This window comes from Podarcis bocagei (genome assembly GCF_964188305.1).
Source record: "Podarcis bocagei genome assembly, chromosome: 1".
NCBI lineage: Eukaryota > Metazoa > Chordata > Lepidosauria > Squamata > Lacertidae > Podarcis > Podarcis bocagei.
The window spans coordinates 109,741,235-109,762,019 of NC_138125.1; the positions used below are offsets into that span (position 1 = coordinate 109,741,235).

General features: G+C 42.5%; 2 protein-coding genes across 5 annotated transcripts in view; one reads left to right on the plus strand and one right to left on the minus strand.

The window, feature by feature from the left end:
* TANC1 (tetratricopeptide repeat, ankyrin repeat and coiled-coil containing 1) overlaps window positions 1-20,785 on the plus strand; it is a 143,522-nt gene that overhangs the window by 111,935 nt on the left and 10,802 nt on the right. For all 3 annotated transcript variants that reach the window (XM_081187312.1, XM_081187311.1, XM_081187313.1), the window contains 11 exons: window positions 1,023-1,148; window positions 2,244-2,528; window positions 3,959-4,107; window positions 6,775-7,006; window positions 7,903-8,069; window positions 9,137-9,744; window positions 15,150-15,258; window positions 15,811-15,933; window positions 16,706-16,942; window positions 17,346-17,528; window positions 20,094-20,172. In XM_081187312.1, the coding sequence (XP_081043438.1) occupies window positions 1,023-1,148; window positions 2,244-2,528; window positions 3,959-4,107; window positions 6,775-7,006; window positions 7,903-8,069; window positions 9,137-9,744; window positions 15,150-15,258; window positions 15,811-15,933; window positions 16,706-16,942; window positions 17,346-17,528; window positions 20,094-20,172 (2,298 nt within the window). The remainder of the gene's footprint in view (window positions 1-1,022; window positions 1,149-2,243; window positions 2,529-3,958; window positions 4,108-6,774; window positions 7,007-7,902; window positions 8,070-9,136; window positions 9,745-15,149; window positions 15,259-15,810; window positions 15,934-16,705; window positions 16,943-17,345; window positions 17,529-20,093; window positions 20,173-20,785) is intronic.
* The window catches only part of WDSUB1 (WD repeat, sterile alpha motif and U-box domain containing 1), a 41,319-nt gene continuing 37,320 nt past the window's right edge, over window positions 16,787-20,785 (minus strand). Inside the window, exon 13 of one of the 2 annotated variants that reach the window (XM_081187732.1) lies at window positions 16,787-16,923. The gene's annotated coding sequence lies outside the window, so the exon portion shown is untranslated. Of the gene's footprint in view, window positions 16,924-20,022; window positions 20,157-20,785 lie in introns of those variants that run through there. The other variant, XM_081187729.1, reaches the window with a different exon arrangement.

The window sequence follows — 20,785 nt, forward strand, 5'->3', positions numbered from 1 at the left end:
TTCACAGCCTCTTAAATGCTTTTATGGCTAGTCATGTATATATCTTTGCAAAAAGGGAGGCTGAGAATCCTGCCATTAATGGGTGATTGTTGATGTTCTGGATGCTGTGAAATACTGCACAAAGTGCCTGCTTGTCTCCTTCCAAGATTTGGACAGTGTCTGCTTGCAAGATTTGGGTTGCCAATAACTCTGAATGAAATCATTGGGGCAGAAGATTCATGCTAGCTACCTTGCTGTGTTTCGACATGGAAATATTGAAGCTTTAATAAATAAATTGGCTGCCAAACTGGTCATAAAAATTCATCGTGACCCTTGTCCTCTCTTATCTACTACCCAACAGTAAATCAACAGTTTTAAATCCTTCTGAATGTTGCCCATATATAATATATATATACATCACAAAGGAGCACAATTAATTGGAGGACTGGAACCTTGAGACAGGCAGTTTATGGTGAAGGGAGGATATTTCAAAAAATTGTCTTTCTTTTGAAATACAAAATCACAAACACTTTAGGGTTGTTTCTATGCACTGAGTTATTTTCCACTGCATAATGTTTTCGTTAATATAAGAATTTCTAAGAAACACTGGAAAGTGTCCTGGAAAGTTGATCTTTTCAATGTTTAACAATGGGGGGGAATATTCACATGAAGCATAATCAATCATTAGCATTTTATGGCCATAGTGTGTAGTGATTAACACATCCAAAAGAGAGGATAAAGTAAATTAATTTTTAACTAACTTGAAGCTTATGGCAGCTCAATGCTGTGTTTTTTAAAGTGATGGGGCTGCAGTAAGATCTAGTGCGGCATTGCAAAGGAAAAACTCTATGTTTGTACCACATTCTGTCTCCAGTGAGTTCAGCAGAGCATTTTAAGTTCACCACAGTTTGCTTTGTAGAGGTACACCTTCTGCTATGCACCTCTGCATTGTTCCATGTTACTCAGCTGTGACTGGCTACTGTTTTGAGACATATTGAACCTCCTGCAGCCCATCCACCTGACAAGGTTCTTTGTTGTTACAGCAACAAGCTCCACCAAGCTAGAAGACCTGAGCTATTTGGATGGTCAGAGGAATACACCATTGAGGACCTCAATTCGCTTACCGTGGCACAATACTGCTGGAGGGAGAGTTCAGCAAGAAATAAAAGGTATCGGTAAAGCACAAGACTCATGGACTCAAGCCCCACATTGAGCAAAAGATTGGTCTAGATAAGCCTTGTGGTTCCCTTCCAACTCTAGGATTCTATGAAATAAATAGCTAATGTTGTGTTGACCTGCTCTGGAGATGGCATTATTCTAGTGGAAGATGCAAGTGTTTTGTTTTGGTACTTGCTTAGTGGAGATTAGAGGCTTGTCTGCCTTTATAGAACACTTTGAAGAGTTCCTTAATTAGCAAATATACTTGACCAGCAGCAGCTCTCCAGAGATGTGGAGCCCATTGGTTCATCTAGCTCATTGTTTTCAACACAGATTGCCAGTGGCTTCCCAAGGTTGCAGATAAGGGACATACTCAATCCACTACTTGGAGATGTGGATTGAATCTGGGGCCTTCTGCATGCAGAACAGATGCTCTACTGGTGAGATACAGCCTCTCTCCCAGGGCTCACAGAACCATTATGTCTGATCAGCCTTGATCAAAGTGTCTCCAGAGTACGGTGTGATGCCTTTGGGGACAGTGGCAGCCCCAGGACATTTAGGGTGGGGAAGGAGACAGCTCTTCCCCTTCACCTTACCCAGCAAGTCCTACAGATTTGGAAGCAGAGAATAAATAATTCCACTCAGAGCATTTAACGTTCTGCTCAAGTGGGACATGGTATAAGGTAGGGTGCCTTGCAATTGCCTTAACTTTCTTGCTTGCCTTTTGGTTTTTTTAGAATCAACATTTCCCCAGGACTTTACTTTGGAATCTGGCTGTGTCTTATAGGATGCCTCCACAGGCTTACCTTTATTATCTCAGATTTTGAGGCTCTAAAAATATGTACTTATGCAGATTTTTCTTTTTAGTAGCCCACACTCTTGCTGTGTATGAATCTTGAATGGAAGCCATTTAAAGTTTAGAAGCTGACTTTATGAAATCAGCTGTGCGCTTCTGCTCTGATGTACTTATGATTCAAGGCTTTGTTTACAATAAATTGTTCAAAAACAGATTAGTTGCATTTTCTAAAGTTTGAGTACTTTTGCCTTAAATTGATCTTTCATTGCTTAAAATATTGCCTTCTAACAAGTTTTTTCCTTTCTCTCAGCACGTTTTGTCCCCTATAAGCCTCAAGACATTCTGCTTAAGCCACTATTGTTTGAAGTGCCAAGCATAACAACGGACTCTGTGTTTGTCGGAAGAGACTGGCTGTTTCAGGCAATAGAGGAAAAGTTGAAGAATAATAAAGAGCAGGCAGAAACCAGGGGAGCTGTTGTTGTTGGAAATGTGGGATTTGGGAAGACTGCTATTATTTCAAAGCTTGTGGCACTTAGCTGTCATGGAAGTCGCATGAGGCAGATTGCTTCCACCAGCTCTAATTCTTCTCCCAAAAGTAGGTTTAAAAACAATTTTTGTAGATTATTTTTGCTAATTCAGAAAAGTGTAAACACCACTGTATTTGCATGCATATGTGCTACACGAACTGCCATCTTTGTGGGACAAATAAGTTGCATTAGCTATTCTTAACATTGGTAGCACCTCTTCCCCACTCCCAAGTTGCTCTCTTAGTAGACTGTGGAAATGAGCTGCTTGGTAGCACAGTTCCTACAAGGGGCCTATTGGAGGTGTAAAGGACAGGGCCTCCTTGGTGGTAGCGCTGCCAATGTTATGGAATGAATACCCTTCAGAAGATCCATCAGGCTCCTTTAGTTTTGGCGCTAAGGCATCTTTCGAAGTGCGTTAGATGTAGGGTTGAGAAGAGCACCATTTAACCCTCTATCTTGGGAAGGTCCCACCGTTGTTAAATTTTGCTGTCTTACATTATTCTGTTTGCTGATTTGCATTTTATTTTACTCTGTTGTGCATATGGTTTCAATATGTTCACCCCTTTGGGACAAAGCAGTCTATAAGTAAACTCTACTAATAATTGCAGAGAACTTCATGTTTCAACAGATACTTGGTGTGTGGTTAAAAATCAGCTGCATTTAAAGTTTTGGGGGTTTTTTTATTTGCTGCTGTGGCTTAATACAGGGGTAGCCAATATGGTGTCCTCCATATGCTGCTGGAGTACAACTCCCAACCCCCCAGCCATTGGTCATGGTGGCGAGCATGGACCTGGAGGACAGTGTTGGCTACCCCTGCTGAATTCTCCATGTTTATATTGACTTCAGTGCTGGCAGTAAGTATGTATTTAACTTACACAGCTTGTTTTTCGCCCACATACTCACACTCTGTTGCTTTGTTGCCCAACGGCTTTCCCCCCCAAGTCCTCTTCCATGAGTTCCATTTTATCGCACAGGTGTGTGCCCATTCTCAAAATTAATAGCCTTACTGTACGGAAATTGGGAAGGAATTTGTGTTTGTGCCCTTCCAGCTCTACAATTCTATGAGTCTGTGGTGCTTTCACCCCAACCAAACCCTTTGGAGATGCTGACCTACTCAAAACAAATATATCTGTCATTCCATGCTAGCATTTCGTTACCATAGGCCCATGAAACGAAATATAGCCTTGGGGTACATTTGGAAGGGCGTGTTTGTTACTACAAAGGAATTTTAAATGTTTTTCTTCTGTTTTTGATTTGGGCATTTGCTGTTACGGCATCTCTAAATTAGCCGAGCAGATCTTCAAAGTGATGAGCATGTGCAGCTACATGGATGAAGTCATAACTGGTAACACATGCAGGCAGGCTGTGGGATTTCAAACAGTGTTTTAACTTGCCCTGGAAGACTAAACATCACCAACATTGCAGATACATAATTTATACCACAAAATGGATCACTGCTGGTTATAACTCTGGTGTCTGCTGGTCTCTTTCCTCACAGGCAGCGACCCCTCTCAAGAGATTCCTCTCAGCCAAATACCCGCTTCTGTTGCCTCGGCGGGTACCAGTACAAGCAAAACATTCAGCTGCCCCCCAGCTCAGGAACACCCGAACCAAATGGCAGAATCTGTTAGACGTCTTGCGTCAAAGGTAACATCCTTATTATTTAACAGCTCTTAATCATAATCCAAATCACACACATTCTACCTGTATATTGATCCCCTTACAAGAATTCAGAATATTTAGAAGCACTGTGTAAGCGGCCAGGCTTCTGTGCCTCTAATTTCTTTTTCTCAGCTTTTATTAAATGGTACAGTTCACTTCAGTGATCTACACATTGCCAGTGAGGAAGTACTCATTGCATCATCTGTGGTGATTTATTTCTGTTTGCCACTTTTTATTTCCCTTTTTTATCCCAATTGCATAAGGGCAAAGATGCAGTTTTACTTGAATTTTGAGAATATTTTTTTCCCTGTCCGACTTTGGCAGATGGCGATCTCTAATTCCAAAGGAAATGACTGCCCCCATCAGCTCGTTTATTTAACGTACCTCCCTGCAGCGCATGTATCAAGGAGGAGGGAGTGGGATCAAACATTTGATCTAGGCAGCTTACAGTGTTTTCGTCACTGATGTATCTAACGGTTATATAAGCTGGAATTATCAGCAAATTGCACTAGGGACATTCTAATGCATTTATTTTTGCAGGAAGGATTGTGAAAGAAGGAAAGCCTTGCCGAGTGTTGTAAATAGCAGAGGATTTGCTTTGGTATTGAAGTATTACTTGGTACAGTCTTTATGTAAGAACTGTCCTAATATTGTTGTCGTCATCAAAGCAGTTATTATTTTTAGAAAATGATAGAATAAAGATGTATTAAGTCAGCGCTAACCACTTTAAGATTATGCATCCTTACTGAATATTAAGCTGCACAGAGCTTGATGGTGCATACTTCTGCATATGCTCAGAGTTTGCCAAAATTAAGCCTGATGTCCCATTCATCAGTGCACTTAACTTTTACAAGAGGAGGAACATGATAGTTATCTCTAGTGCATTATAAAATAAAATACAGATCTGTAACTTGTCAACATTCCAGATCTAGAACTCATAGTTGGTTTATACCATATAGCCAGACAGTCTGGGAATCTGCTAGAAAGAAAGAAAAGGAGCAAGGGGGGACAAATTCTGGTTTGGTTTGGTTTTTTAAAAAAATTAAAGAAATATATATTTTAGAAGAGCAGGCAGCACTGTTGTAGCATCCTGTGTTTAACAAATGGACTTGAACTTTCTGGTTTTGTTGCCATGTTGGCTGGAATCCTTTCTGTTGAGGCCAGTACAGTGGTACCTCAGGTTACAGGCGCTTCAGGTTACAGACTCTGGTAACCCAGAAATATTACCTCGGGTTAAGAACTTTGCTTCAGGATGAGAACAGAAATCATGCAGTGGTGGCGCAGCGGCAGCAGGAGGTCCCATTAGCTAAAGTGGTGCTTCAGGTTAAGAACAGTTTCAGGTTAAGAACAGACCTCCAGAACGAATTAAGTTCTTAACCCGAGGTACCACATTGGTCTGCCTTGGAACTGCTGGGTCTTCTAAGGTCTTTTAGCATTGTGTTTGTCAAAGGACAGTCACCAGTTTTGGCCATATGCAGCAGTCTTTGCATATGGCAGAGTGATATGGTTATTGATGAGGGAGGGATATATTTATGTGAATTACAGGATTTGTACATCTGTGTTTACCTATTTCCAGAATTCGTTGTTTGGTGCTGGGAGATATATTTGGGAAGGTATAATATACCTTGTAAGGATAGAGAGGTTCTCTGTAAACTATGGTTTGCATATCAGAAGCTACAAAGGGAACATACTCTCCTTTTGCTTCTCTCTCTCTTTCTCCAGTAGTGAATTTTTCCAATTCTTCCCTTCTCCATTTTGAAGTTTTCATTACGTCTTCACCAGTGTCAGCCCTGACTGACACAACCGAGTCTTAGCATCTCCTGAGTTTTGTGCTCTAGTACAGGTGTGAGAAGGGGATGCAGGTGGCGCTGTGGGTTTAACCACAGAGCCTCTTGGGCTTGCCGATCAGAAGGTTGGTGGTTCGAATCCCTGCAACGGGGTGAGCTCCCATTGCTTGGTCCCAGCTCCTGCCAACCTAGCAGTTCGAAAGCACGTCAAAGTGAAAGTAGATAAATAGGTACCGCTCTGGCGGGAAGGTAAATGGCGTTTCTGTGCGCTGCTCTAGTTCGCTAGAAGCGGTTTAGTCATGTTGGCCACATGACCCGGAAGCTGTACGCCGGCTCCCTCAGCCAATAAAGCAAGATGAGCACCGCAACCCTAGAGTTGGCCACAACTGGACCTAATGGTCAGGGGTCCCTTTACCTTTCAGGTGTGAGGAACCTGGTGCCTTCCAGATGTTGTTGGACTCCCAGCTTCCATCAGCCCAGTTTGGCATGGTCATTGGTCAGGAATGATGGGAATTGCAGTCTGTCAACATTTTTTTTTAAAAAAACAATTCTTTTCTCATATATATTTCCACCAGCGAGCTCAAGGTGGCTTATATAGTTTCCCTCCTTCCCATCTTATCCTCACAACAACCCTGTGAGGTAGGTTAGGGTGAGTGAGTGACTGGCCCAGTGATCTTCATGGAGGAGTGGGAATTCAAACCCTGGTCTCCTGGGTTCTAGTCCAACACTTTAACCACTATGCCACACAGATGTTCCCATACCTGCTCTAAATCTACAATGATTCAATAGATCCCATTATTTTTACTCATGTAACTGGAAGCATCTACTATAAATACTAAACGTTTCTTTTTTCTTTTTGAAAAAGGTTGTTGCCTATCACTACTGTCAAGCTGACAACACTTATACATGCCTTGTCCCAGAATTTGTGCATAGTATCGCTGCTCTTCTTTGCCGGTCCCATCAGTTAACAGCATACAGAGAACTTTTGATAAGGGAACCACATCTACAAAGTATGCTTAGCCTTAGGTCCTGCGTTCAAGATCCAGTAGCAGCATTCAGAAGAGGAGTGCTGGAACCACTTGCAAATCTTAGGAAAGGTAGGCCAAAAAAAAATATGACAGTGACTTCAATTACAAGACAAGATTTGTGTTTTAGATGTGCCTAGCAGTAGTTAGCTTGCAGACCAGTGTGTGTTTTGCCGTTTTGTTTTAAATAAGGTATCAAAGCCATCCAACAAAATAAAATATTGCAAACTAGTGCTAATCCAACTGTATTTTATATGTATGATGAAAAGCACACTTAGAAAAAGCTAAGCTATTGAAGTAGTTTCCTTAAATAAATAATGAACTGCTCCATTTTTTAAAAAATAAAATAAAAATTATTAGGTTATAATCGTACACATTTACTGATATACTTACAAGTCATCTGTAGTGCATTCTATAATACGATATATTAATTATTCATGAAGCAATGTGAATCCATTTGCAAAAATGGAACTTTTAATGGAAGCTGTGATGGCAAATGTTGTTTGCTCAGTAACAACATAAACAGCTCTACACAAGCTGTGACTTCAGCAGTGTAGCATCTATTTAGAAATAATGAACTGCAGTTGCTATCCATGCATTTCAGAATACTTATTAGGTGAAACTAGACATTTGGTAGCAATTATGGGTCTGGAAACCTGGATTTAAACCTTCCTGCTGCAAATTTTTTTACACAATCAGATTGTTCACTACTTTCCTGCTTTTGTTGTTAGTCTTAGTCTTCATTATTATCCTTATTTTTCTCAGGATAATGCAGGGGTCATTATTAACACCATTATTAGCAATATTGCATTTAGTCATCTTTTCACAAAAACTTATCCAAAGCAAATTACAAAGTGAAAGGTTATGTTTATCTATTCAATTCCTGTAAACCACTTTATAAATACAAAGTGGGGCTGTGTGTGTGTGTGATGTATACTTCATTGGTATTTCAACGTCTTGCCTTTCAGAACAGAAAATTCCAGAAGAGGAATATATCATTTTGATAGATGGCCTAAATGAGGCTGAATTTCATAAACCTGATTATGGGGACACGGTTTCTTCATTCATCACAAATATTATTTCTAAATTTCCTCCCTGGCTAAAACTGATTGTGACTGTAAGAACGAACTTCCAGGTAATGTTTTGAAAACTTATAGCTGCAAACGTTGTTCTGAAATAATGCTGCATTGAGGAGAAAGAGTCTCAAGGAGTTGTTTATGCTTTAATTTTAATTGGAAAGAATAGTCTGGAGAATGTGCTGTGGCTTAGACAGGCGCAGGGGTAAAACATTTTTGTTGGGGTGGGGGCAGGTAAGTAGTAGTAATCTGAGGCTCCTCTAAAGACCTGCGGCAGCTCTACTATATGTGTGGTGTAAAAGTGCACAGCCACAACAGTAAACTCTTTTAAACCACTGTCAGCCAACACAACTTGGTGTCAAGATCCACCAGGCCCAGACTGGCGGCAGCATTTCAGTCTCTACCCTACTTCTCAGCTCTGGCAAAAGGAGGGAACAAAACAGAGAGTATCCAGAGCAGTTCATCTTACGCTCTCTGTCCCCTATAAAAGCCGCCAGGTCAGACTTATTTACTTGTGTAAATAACCAAAGGGTTATTTCCCTGTTTGTCCTGCCCCTCTCTTTTTTAATCTGTGGGTGGCCAGACACTTGACCAACATTTTAGAAAACGTTTTGCTGTGTCTGGACGAATTCAGTAATGACCATAAAGTCCTTCTAAGTGAAAGTCTGTTACTTCAGAGCACAGGTAGGGGACTGTATGGTTGAATGTTGCGTATTACAAATATTATCTGCACATAGAAAACCAGATGTCAAGGAGGAAAGCTCTAGGCTAGCTTTTCCCCTCCTGATGCACTAATTTTGTATGTAGAGGGGATTTGTTCTACACACACACACACACACACACACACACACACACACTAAGCATTCAGCTGGGCAATTCCACCCCTCACCCCGGGTTATAATCTGAAACAAAACTCTCCAGAAGCAGTTTTACTACCTTTATCTAGACCAAATAGTTACGTTGTTCATTCGGTAAATACCTATCTATACCAAGGTTTCATTCATGCTGGCTCTTAGTCCAGCTTGATCCACCTTTAATGTGATGTTCCTGCAAACTCAAATTTCATCTGTACGCCCATGTCATTTGTACTGTAAAGTGCTTCTCTCTCTCTTCTGTTATGATACAGGAAATAATCAGCTCATATCCTTTCTTTACAATCTCCCTGGATGATTTCCCTGAAAATAAAGAAATACAGGCTGATTTGAATGCGTACATTCAGTACAGGATCAGTGCCAGCCAGGATATTGTAAACAATATATCTCTGAATGGAAAAGCTGATGCAGCTATAATTGGGAAAGTGAGCAACCATCTGATCATGAGGAGCATGGGATCCTATCTCTACTTGAAATTGACCCTGGATCTCTTTCAGAAGGGTCACCTAGTGATCAAAAGTGCAAGCTACAAGGTAGTTCCGGTCTCGCTTTCTGAGCTCTATTTGCTTCAGTGCAACATGAAGTTCATGACGAACTCATCATTTGAAAGGGCTCTGCCAGTGCTGAATGTGGCTCTGGCGTCACTTCACCCAATGACAGATGACCAGATTTTCCAGGCCATCAATGCTGGCCAGATATACGGTGAACAGGACTGGGAAGAGTTCCATCAGAGGATGGAGTCCCTTTCAGGCTTTTTGATAAAAAGGCGAGACAAAACACGAATGTTCTGCCATCCATCCTTCAGGGAGTGGCTGGTCTGGAGAGCAGAGGGTGAAAATACAGACTTCTTGTGTGAACCAAGGTAAATGGAAGCTGTATATATTATATTGTGGGTGCCAATAATTGCTGATGTTTTTTGTTTCTTTCTTTGTGCTACATGAGGAAGATGGTACTGATACCGGACATATCATTGCTGAGGGGAAAATGCTGTTAGAGCCAAGGTTTTTCATTTTGTTTAGCACTGAAGCATAAGTTTTACAATAAAATCAGAAATGAGACTGCATATCTAAAAAGCAGAATTTACTACGTTCAGTAACATTTGGGCTAAGCATTTCATTACTTTGGTAGGATAGTACACTATGGAGGAATGTGACTTTTTATTTATCTGCTATGAAGCTTCTTTATAATTCTGCAGGCGCAACCTTACGAATTAACTATCCAGCCCTGGAAACTCTTTACATTCTTATTCCTCCCTATTTGACAACAAATCCTTCTCAGGCTTATAGAGATTATGGGCACTGTTAGAGACATGATAACGTGGTAGGTGGAACCCATAGGGAATCTATTATGTTCTTAAATTTCAGATTGTTTGTTCAACAGTAACTTGTGTCTTTTATCCTGCCCCACTAATCATTTGTGAATCCTATAAGTAGAAATGGGAGTGGTCCTGTAATGGGATTATTGCTGTTTACACTGACATTCATATAATTTAAAAAGAGATTCAGCATCTGAGGCTTATGGAATTGTGCAGTTTGACATTCTAAAATTAGAACCAGTTCAAAATTTAATCAAGGGAGAGGAATACGTTGGCTGCTGGAAACGTGCTTTCATCTGCTGTAGTGCTTGGCTATTGTGCTAGGCCAAGATGTCAACTGCATGCAGGAGCTGGTTAAAACCAGTGGAGTATGGGAAGAATGAGATCCAGTTTTAGGGGGGACCACTAATGGAAAACCAGTCAGCTAGAGAATAATTTGACTGATTTGATGCACTCAGTGGGTCTTTGGACTTTTGTAGTCTGACTGACACAGCACACTTGAGCAACTTTTGAAACACAGGCTGGTTTCAAGAGCAATTTGTAATGTGGCTTGGGGAGGAGGTTATTGGTCAATGGAAAACCATGAAAGTTTCGTCAAGTGGATGAAAGCACTTAACAGGCTTTTTATGTGGTTGTTCTTCATTCTTCAATGTTGCGGTAAGGTTCATCTCGTGTAAGAATATCCCTGTTGAAAGAACCAAAGATACATAATAGTTGTGCTGGGTAGATTTATTTTGGCTACCTACAATTATATCACGTAATTTTTAGTATTAATAATTTCTCCAGTGCGCTTTAGTGTACAAAGTATTATAACGTGCACTGTTTTTAATTTACATTTTCAAGCATGCATTAAGTTAAGAACTTAATTTGTTCCAGAGGTCTGTTCTTAACCTGAGGTACCTTTAGCTAATGGGGCCTCTTGCTTCCACTGTGCCACCGCCACGCAATTTCTGTTCTCATCCTGAAGCAAAGTTCTTAACCCGAGGTACTCTTTCTGGGTTAGCAGAGTCTGTAACCTGAAGTGTCTGTAACCTGAACCACTGTACATTAAAAAGCATTAGAAGCTAACCTTTTTTCCTGTTACTGTGATAACAGAAGATAATTATTTTATACAGTGGTACTTCAGTGCTTCAGGTTACAGACTCCGCTAACTCAGAAATAGTACCTCGGGTTAACAACTTTGCTTCAGGATGAGAACAGAAATTGCACGGCGGCAGCGGGAGGCCCCATTAGCTAAAGTGGTACCTCAGGTTAAGAACAGTTTCAGGTTAAGAACGGACCTCCAGAATTAATTAAGTTCTTAACCTGAAGTACCACTGTATTTGTTTGTGAGGGTGATGCGTTCATTATTGACTTAAAAAGAAATGGTAAGACTGCTGTACAGAAAAAGAAGCATCTGAACACATTATTTGCCCACTGTTTCAGAATAACGTACGGAAGTGTCACTGTGGTTTTGCAAAATCTTCCACTCTTACCATATAAATCACCACCCGTACTCCATTATAATGAAAACCAGATACACTGTGTCTGTGACCTTGGTTGACCTTACCAGACACTAGTTTACATTTCTCATGACTTGGTTTGATTTAAACATAATAGGAACAGCACACACTTTTCCACAAAAAGCACTGGCTATGTCTGAGAATGAGATATTGCAAATATCTTCTGTCTTCCTTAGTTCCTTGGGTGGGGCAGGTTCCACAGGGGGGGATGTATTGGGACACCCGATCTCAGTGATCACGGGCAGGAGGAGGAGTTATGCTAAGACCAGACCATGTCATTACCGAGGAGGCAGGTTTAGTCGTTGTTTGAGGACTATCCCTGCCTCCAGGTCTGCTCCTGACCGGAAGGATACAGTAATCAGCAAGGGAAACCCACATGACCTGAAAGTGTTGCTGTGCAATGCCAGGTCAATGATGAATAAAACCACTGCCATCCACGACCTGATTGTGGATAGAGGATTTGACCTGGCATGTGTGACAGAGACCTGGTTGGATGAAGCAGATGGGCCTGTCCTTGACGCTGCTTGCCCACCAGCACAGCAACCCAGGTCATGTGAGTGGGGAGGGGGGGTTGCAGTGATTTTTAGGAAGTCATTAGTCTGCACCAGGCGTCCTATTGGGAAGACCCAGTTTTCTGAGTGCATGTTCTGGAAGTTGGGCAATAGGGGCAGTACAGGATTCCTTTTGGTGTACCGACCTCCCCGCTGCACCAAGGATTCCCTGCCTGAGCTGCTTCAGGTCGTGGCGGATATGCTCCTGGAGACACCTAGCTTGGTTGTCCTGGGGGATTTTAACATCCATGCCGACACGACCTTACAAGGGGCCGCTCGGGACTTCGTGGAAAGCATGGCCTCCATGGGGCTGTCCCTGAATAAGTTTGGCCCAACTCATAGCCGTGGACATGCCTTAGACTTGGTGTTCACCTCTATGGATGTTGGTGATCTGACACTAACTAAAAGCGAAACAAAAGAAGTGCCATGGTCAGATCACTTCCTGGTGCAACTGGACTTCTCTGCAACCCTTCCCCTCTGCAGGGAGGTGGGACCGATTCGGATGGTCTGCCCCCACCACTTAATGGATCCAATTAGCTTCCAGAGAGTGGTAGGGGATGCTTTATCCCAAGTTGATGGCCTTTCAGCTGATTCCCTGGTGGCACGCTGGAATGCGGAGTTAACCAGGGCTATTGACTGTCTGGCTCCGAAGCGCCCTCCGATTGCATGGAGCCCGGACAGCCCCGTGGTTTTCCCCGGAGCTGAGGGTGATGAAACAATCGTTGAGACGGCTAGAGCGCCAGTGGCAGAAAACTCATTCTGAATCAGACCGGACATGGGCTAGAGCTCAACGTCGAGTCTACCAAGTGGCAATGGCGACGGCGAAGAGGGCCTTCTTCGCCGCCTCCATTGCATCTGCAGAAAACAGCAGCAGGAGACTTTTTCAGGTGGTTCGCAATCTATCGGAACCACCTGTACCACCGGGGCCTGGTAGGGACCCCAAGATCTCCTGCAATGCTTTTGCAAAGCTTTTTGCAGATAAAATCGCTCAGATTCAGAAGGAGGTAGACTCCACCGTGGGAGCAGGGCCAGGGCGGGAGAGTGCTAGAGTTCTGTCTGGTCCTGTTACATGGGATCAATTCCAATCTGTTACCTCCGAGGATGTGGACAGGCTGCTTGGACAAGTGAAACTGACCACCTGTCTCCTTGATCCTTGCCCATCCTGGCTGATAAAAGAGAGCCGGGAAGGGCTGGGCGATGGGCTCTGCGGGGTGGTGAATGCTTCCCTCTGTGAGGGAGCCTTCCCAGACCCGCTGAAAGAGGCGGTCATTAAACCGCTTCTTAAAAAAACATCTTTAGACCCGGCCAATTTGGCCAACTATCGCCCAGTCTCAAATTTGCCATTCTTGGGCAAGGTGATTGAGCGGGTGGTTGCTGAACAACTCCAGGCACGCCTGGAATAAGCGGACCATTTGGATCCCTTCCAATCGGGATTCAGGCCTCACCATGGGACTGAAACTGCCTTGGTCGCGCTGGTTGATGATCTGCGGCGGGCTAGGAACAAAGGTGAGAGCTGTTTCCTAGTTCTGCTGGATCTCTCAGCGGCCTTTGACACCATCGACCATAACATCCTTCTGGAACGTCTAGAGGGGCTGGGAGCTGGGGGCACTGTCATACAGTGGTTCCGCTCCTTCCTCCTGGGCCATGTCCAGAAATTGGTGGGGGGGGGGGTGAATGTTCAGACCCCTGGGCTCTCACTTGTGGGGTGCCTCAGGGTTCTGTCCTCTCCCCCATGCTTTTTAATATCTATATGAAGCCGCTGGGAGAGATAATCAGGGGGTTTGGACTGGGTGTTCATCAGTATGCAGATGACACCCAGCTCTACCTCTCCTTTAAATCAGAACCAGTGAAGGTCCTGTGTGAGTGCCTGGAGGCGGTTGGAGGATGGATGGCGGCTAACAGATTGAGGTTGAATCCTGACAAGACAGAAGTACTATTTTGGGGGGACAGGGAGCGGGTTGGTGTGGGGGATTCTCTGGTCTTGAACGGGGTAACTGTGCCCCTGAAGGACCAGGTGCGCAGCCTGGGAGTCATTTTGGACTCACAGCTGTCCATGGAGGCGCAGGTTAACTCTGTGTCCAGGGCAGCTGTCTACCAGCTCCACCTGGTACGCAGGCTGAGACCCTACCTGCCTGCGAACTGTCTCGCCAGAGTGGTGCATGCTCTAGTTATCTCACGCTTGGACTACTGCAATGCACTCTATGTGGGGCTACCTTTGAAGGTGACCCGGAAACTGCAATTAATCCAGAATGCGGCAGCTAGACTGGTGACTGGGAGTGGCCGCCGGGACCACATAACACCGGTTCTGAGAGATCTGCATTGGCTCCCAGTACATTTCCGAGCACGATTCAAAGTGTTGGTGCTGACCTTTAAAGCCCTAAATGGCCTCGGTCCTGTATACCTGAAGGAGCGTCTCCACCCCCATCGTTCAGCCCGGACACTGAGATCCAGCGCCGAGGGCCTTCTGGCGGTTCCCACATTGTGAGAAGTGAGGCTACAGGGAACCAGACAGAGGGCCTTCTCAGTAGTGGCGCCCGCCCTGTGGAACGCCCTCCCATCAGATGTCAAAGAGATAAATAATTACCTGACATTCAGAAGACATCTTAAGGCAGCCCTGTTCAGGGAAGTTTTTAATATGTAACGCTGTATTGTTTTTAACACTGATTGGGAGCCGCCCAGAGTGGCTGGGGAAACTCAGCCAGATGGGCGGGGTATAAATAATAAATTATTATTATTATTATTATTATTATTATTATTATTCAACATATTTTGATATTTAGATTTTGGGGCAGAAGAATGAAATCTGTCACATTAGGTATTCAGAGGACAAACAGGTAACATAACATTGATTAGTACAGTTTAAAATCCTCTCTCCCTGTCTTTCTGCTTCTTTAATTAGGAATGGGCATGCACTCCTGGCATTCATGTTCTCAAGGCAGGAAGGAAAGCTTAACCGTCAGCAAACAATGGAGCTTGGGCATCACATTCTGAAAGCACATATATTCAAGGTAAAACCTATATTTTATTTTGCCTTCTGGTATGTCTTCAGTTTGTCTCCTTTTGTTGTATCTTTGTGCCATAATATCATTATGTCCTCTTGTTTTTCTCCCCATCCAGAAACTTTAGAAAATGGAAAGTTAAACTTTGCTTTGGAAAACGTTCACAATGTGCATAAATGTTATTTTCACAGCAGTTATTAATATCTTGTTTTAAAGCTTTTTAAGTAACCCAGAACTAATCTCCTGTCACATGATACTGTATTTAGAGTTTAATACCTAGCTACTCTCAAAATATTCATTGCCCAGTAGATAGAACTATGTATGGAGGAAGGCTGCACACTTTCCTAGTATTTTTGAGCTGCTGCAGGAAGTTTGTAAGGGACATTTCAAATCTTGGGCAGATGTAAATACACAGCTAAAGTATTTCTATGCAAGCAAAGGTCTGAGGATTTTAATTTTCAAAGAAAAAAGCTATCACAATTTTCAGTGTGCAAATAGTAATCTTATTTTGAAAATCTGTTTGCTTCCTCTTTTTTCATCTCTATTTGTTGTGTCTTCTAGGGGCTCAGCAAAAAGACTGGAATTTCTTCCAGCCACCTTCAAGCCTTGTGGATTGGCTATAGCACTGATGGTTTGTCAGCAGCTCTTGCATCCTTGAGAAATCTTTATACACCCAATGTAAAGGTAAGAAAACTAAGTATCAGCTATACTTCACTTTTTCACTGTGGTAGTTCTAAACTTAAGAGAAAGCAGTTCCACACTGTTACAGGCTGTGGGCCAGTGGGGGTTTATATGCTGGCATCAGGAACTAACTTTTCTCTAAGGACAACAGCATGCCAGTTCCAGAACAAGGAAGAAAGGAGAAGCAGGGGGCTTGACAGTGGCAAGATGCTCACTCTCTTTGAATCTCCTGGGTTCTTTCTCTGCTTTGAAAACTTGTCCAATCAAGATTAGCCAAAAGCGCTTTATAGCCGTTGAATGTAAGGACTGAAAAACCAGCCAATAACATTCATAAGAAGAAGAGTTTGGATTTGATATCCCGCTTTATCACTACCCGAAGGAATCTCAAAGCGATTTATAAAGCTCATGTCGATTCATGGTGCTGTTAAACTGACCAAAGTTAAAGTCCCCAAACTTTCAAAATTCAATAGTCAGTCTCTGCCACTGTCTCTAAGAAAATCCCAAAACATTTATTAAGAGTGATTTAAAGAGGACTGTTGGTATCAGCAAGGGGAAATGCAAATGATTAGTTTTTAAGTCTCTTTTTAACGTGTATTCTCTGTAGAGAGCGAGTATTCATAATTTAGAATGGAGCAAATAGGTTTTTCTATGTAAATTAAGAAACAATCTGACAACATCCGTACAATCTTGTTACATAATGGAGATGCAAACTGATCCTGTTTCGGTCTCTAAACAAGGTGGTGAATTATATTTCCTTTTTTTTAAATCCCTCTAGGTGAGTCGTCTGCTGATTTTGGGTGGTGCAAATGTAAACTACAGGACAGAAGTTCTCAACAACGCTCCAATATTGTGTGTTCAATCTCATCTTGATCATGAAGAAGTGGTCCTCCTTCTGCTTGAATTTGGTGCCACCATTGATGGTGCGTCTGAGAATGGGATGACCCCACTTTGCTGTGCAGCAGCTGCAGGTCACATGCATATAGTTTCACTACTCTGCAAGAAAGGAGCAAAGGTAAGCTTGACAACAGACTCAGTATGGAGCATTTGTGTGCTGTAGAGCTGTACAGAGGGATCCAAATAAAGGCTATCTCCTTTCCCTTTGAGGCTGCAGCTCAGATACTGAAGCATGTCCTGGATCAGTTAAACATGAAATTTCCTTGTGCCCTGTGCTTTAATACTCTAGAACACATAACTAAAATACGTTACCTAGGTTTAGTTAAAAAAACAAACAAACCAGAATCTGCTTTGATTTTAGGCAATACATAGTTATGCAGAATCACACTAAGTATCACCAAATTATATATAGTAATCTGCCAATTTGGTACTTTGTAAAAAGCTTTGGTGTAACAACATGTGCAATGAGCCTGCATATCATGAGTGATACTCTTTTTCTCTCCCTGTGCTTCCCCTTTTAGATCAATCACTTGGATAAAAAGGGACAGTGTGCTTTGGTTCATAGTGCCCTAAGGGGCCATTCTGATATTCTTGAATATCTGCTGAACATGGATTGGAGCACTTCCCAGCAGCAGAATTCACTGACAAAGCGACAGGCACTTCAGCAGGCTCTGACAGCATCTTCAAGCATGGGACACTGTCAGGTAGCTTGCTCCACCTCTCTTCTTGAAAGTGTTTAGAATAATTCAACGGTTTATACACTGCTATTCCTCAAGGGATATTAAAAAGGTCTACATTTTAAGTGATGGCCTTTTAAACTGTGTGGTGGTGGTGATACAGTGGTGCCCCGCAAGACGAATGCCTCGCAAGACGGAAAACCCGCTAGACGAAAGGGTTTTCCGTTTTTGAGCTGCTTCGCAAGACGAATTTCCCTATGGGCTTGCTTCGCAAGACGAAAACGTCTTGCGAGTGTTCCGATTTTTTTCCGCTTTCCCCCCCTTTTTCTAAGCCGCTAAGCCTTTAATAGCCTTTTAGCCGCTAAGCCTTTAATAGCCGCTAAGCCGCTAATAGCGCTAAGCTGCTAATAGGGTTGCTTCGCAAGACGAAAAAACCGCTAGACGAAGAGAATCGCAGAACGGATTATTTTCGTCTTGCGGGGCACCACTGTACTGCTTTTATTTGTTATTATACTGTGTATTTTTGTGTTTTTATATTGTAAACTGCCCTGTGATCTTCGGATGAAGGGCAGTATAGAAATTTAATAAACAAATAACAAAGTCTGTCAGGCTACTACAAGCCCATTTAACATGAGGCAAGTATATGAATAAAGATCAAATTTCACTGCCATCAGGCAGTACTTTTCAAACAAATGAGACATCGTGTATTTTTCCCCAAGAGCTGGGAATACCTGTATCATGCCACTCAGGAAAATGTCACTTTCATTGGGAAATCAGACAAAATGCCTCCCCCCTTACACTATAATACACAAATTATGTGGCACTTGCCATATACTTTCCAACAGTGCTTTTTTTTTTAAGCTGGAGAGCGCTGGAGTTCAGTACCAACACTTCACAGGTGGGTGCCATTGTGGGCTGGCACTCACACTGCCCACTTATAGCCTTCACATACTTCTGAGAAGCCCAAAATGAACATTTCAAGTCAAAACGGAAGTGTGTGCGAGTCTACACTTTTCTCCGATCTATGACTCCACTTAGCTCCTGGCCATGATACAGGGTGGGGCCAGTTCATAATTCCTTTTCTTCAATCCATCTTTCATGTAGTGGCAATGGGCTTTAAGCTTTCCAGCCAGGCCTCTACCGTTGCACGTGCGCATGTTTGAGTGAGGGCCCTTCTGAGCTGCCCATGCCATCCGCCTGAATCTTAAGAGAACGAGGGAGACGGGGGCACATTTATTTGACCTGCACCAGAACCAGTGGCGAGCCCCAAACCAGCTGGGGAGACAGCTTGCTGTAGTTTTTAGCACCTCTACAGGCGGTGATCGCGGCTGTTGTCAAACCAGCATCTGTTCAGGGCTGCACCAAGTCACCCAGCGAATTAACTGTAACAATTTCATCATGAGTTCCGGCACCATTTTTTCATGGGAAAAAACACCACTTCCCAATCTCTCTTTCCTTTGTTGCTACTAAAAAGATTACTTGTAAAGGGTTAGGAGTTGAATGGTTCCAACTTGCTTGGTGGCGGTTTTTGCTCCATGTACTTGAGACAAGATGATACTGTAAGCTTTAGCATACTCTGTACTTGTGCCAAGTGCAGCTCTGTTTAAGATGAAAAATGCTAGTAGGATTTCTGTCTCCACAATGTGGCTATAAAGGATTATATGGCCATAATAGAATACAAGAAGATGGTTTATTCCTTGAAACCACATTTGTACTGTTTTCCATCTGCCTCACAAGACTGCAGCAACTCTCTTAATGTATTTATTGTTTATGCAATTAATCTTGGCATGCAAACATTAGCCTCCATTATGTTTTACTGCCATTTTTGAAGCGGTTTGAGGGGGGGGGAGTTAAATTCTGCACTGTATACTAGTATGAAGGCAGATTGGGATTCCTGTATAAATGGAATATTCCCCCTTTTTACAATTCAACATTTTAAACATTGCCTCTGTTTTTCTTCATAGAAATGGAGTATGGAAGAAGTATGCATTCATGTTCCTCAGCTTCAGTTGAAACATTAGAAATGTTTACTGGGCGTAGTTAAAGAAACAATTCTGAGAAGATTCATATGAATTGCCTTGCTTTGTTTGCTTGTACTTTCCTTGATTTACCCAACCACATTTGGGTCTTGTAACGGCTTGTTAAAATAATTTGTGTCCAAAAAAAATGAATCCAACAGAAACACATTTTTACTCATATAATGTCTTGTCTTGAGTGAGACAGAAAATTAATTTGTATCCAAAATAGTCTAGTAGTATTGATGCATTCAGAAGATGTGCATATATACAAGCATTTAGTTATAGTTTGCCATTCCATAGAACCTGGATATATCCTTGTTAGATCATTGAAGAGAAACGGACTTGTACATAACAAAGTGCCTCTCCTATGCCAACTTGTGCTGGTAACTTAAATGCATACAGTTTGACATACCATAAATTTCTTAGCTGAAACTTACTGTGTTTGTGAATGCATTGTGCACTACCAACAGAGTGCTAAGGTAAATCAAGTCCATAATTATGTAATTGCTTGTTCTTCCTTGATGGGTTTCTTTTTTTAAATGGTAGCTGATTGTTTTTTCCCTCCTCTTTGTAGGTGATTCATTTTCTGATGCGGATTGAAAAGGAGCCTAAAATTGACATCAATGAAACAGACACACTGTGGGGAGAAACAGGTATGTGTGTATGAGAGAGAGAACTTTTGGTACTCATCAGAAGGGGGTTTCTCAGGGGACACAAGGACACCACTAAGTGGGGTATCTTTATGCTCCTCTTTCTTGGAGGCAGAAATAAAGCCATTTTCGGAGACTTCTGTGTTATCCCTCCCCTTCTGTGACAGTTTACCCTTCTGGCCAAAGCATACAAGAGGTTACAATGAGCTGCATTGGGAAGAGGAGGGAGAAGTGACACGCAAAGATAACCCTTTGTGCAACATTAGATGCCACCCTTTGTCTCTGATGCATTAATACAGAGTAGACTCCTTTGCATTTTCTCCTTTTGTTGCACTCTTGCCTTATTCTATCTCTGTACCCATCTACATTCTCTGGTTATTCTTGTTGGCATATTCCTGTTTTCCCCTCTTGTACTTATAATGCTAGTAGCCCCCTTGTTCTGTGGATTGTTCATGCCTAGCAACACATTTGAGCTGCCATTTCCTTCTGGCAGTTTGGACAGAACGCTTTCCTTCCCAACAGTGGCATTTTGAGTGCAGAGATTGCTAGCTGAGGGTTGCACTGAGATCACAGTGCCAATAGTTAAGCAGAGCTGCTTAGGATGAATTGTCACATT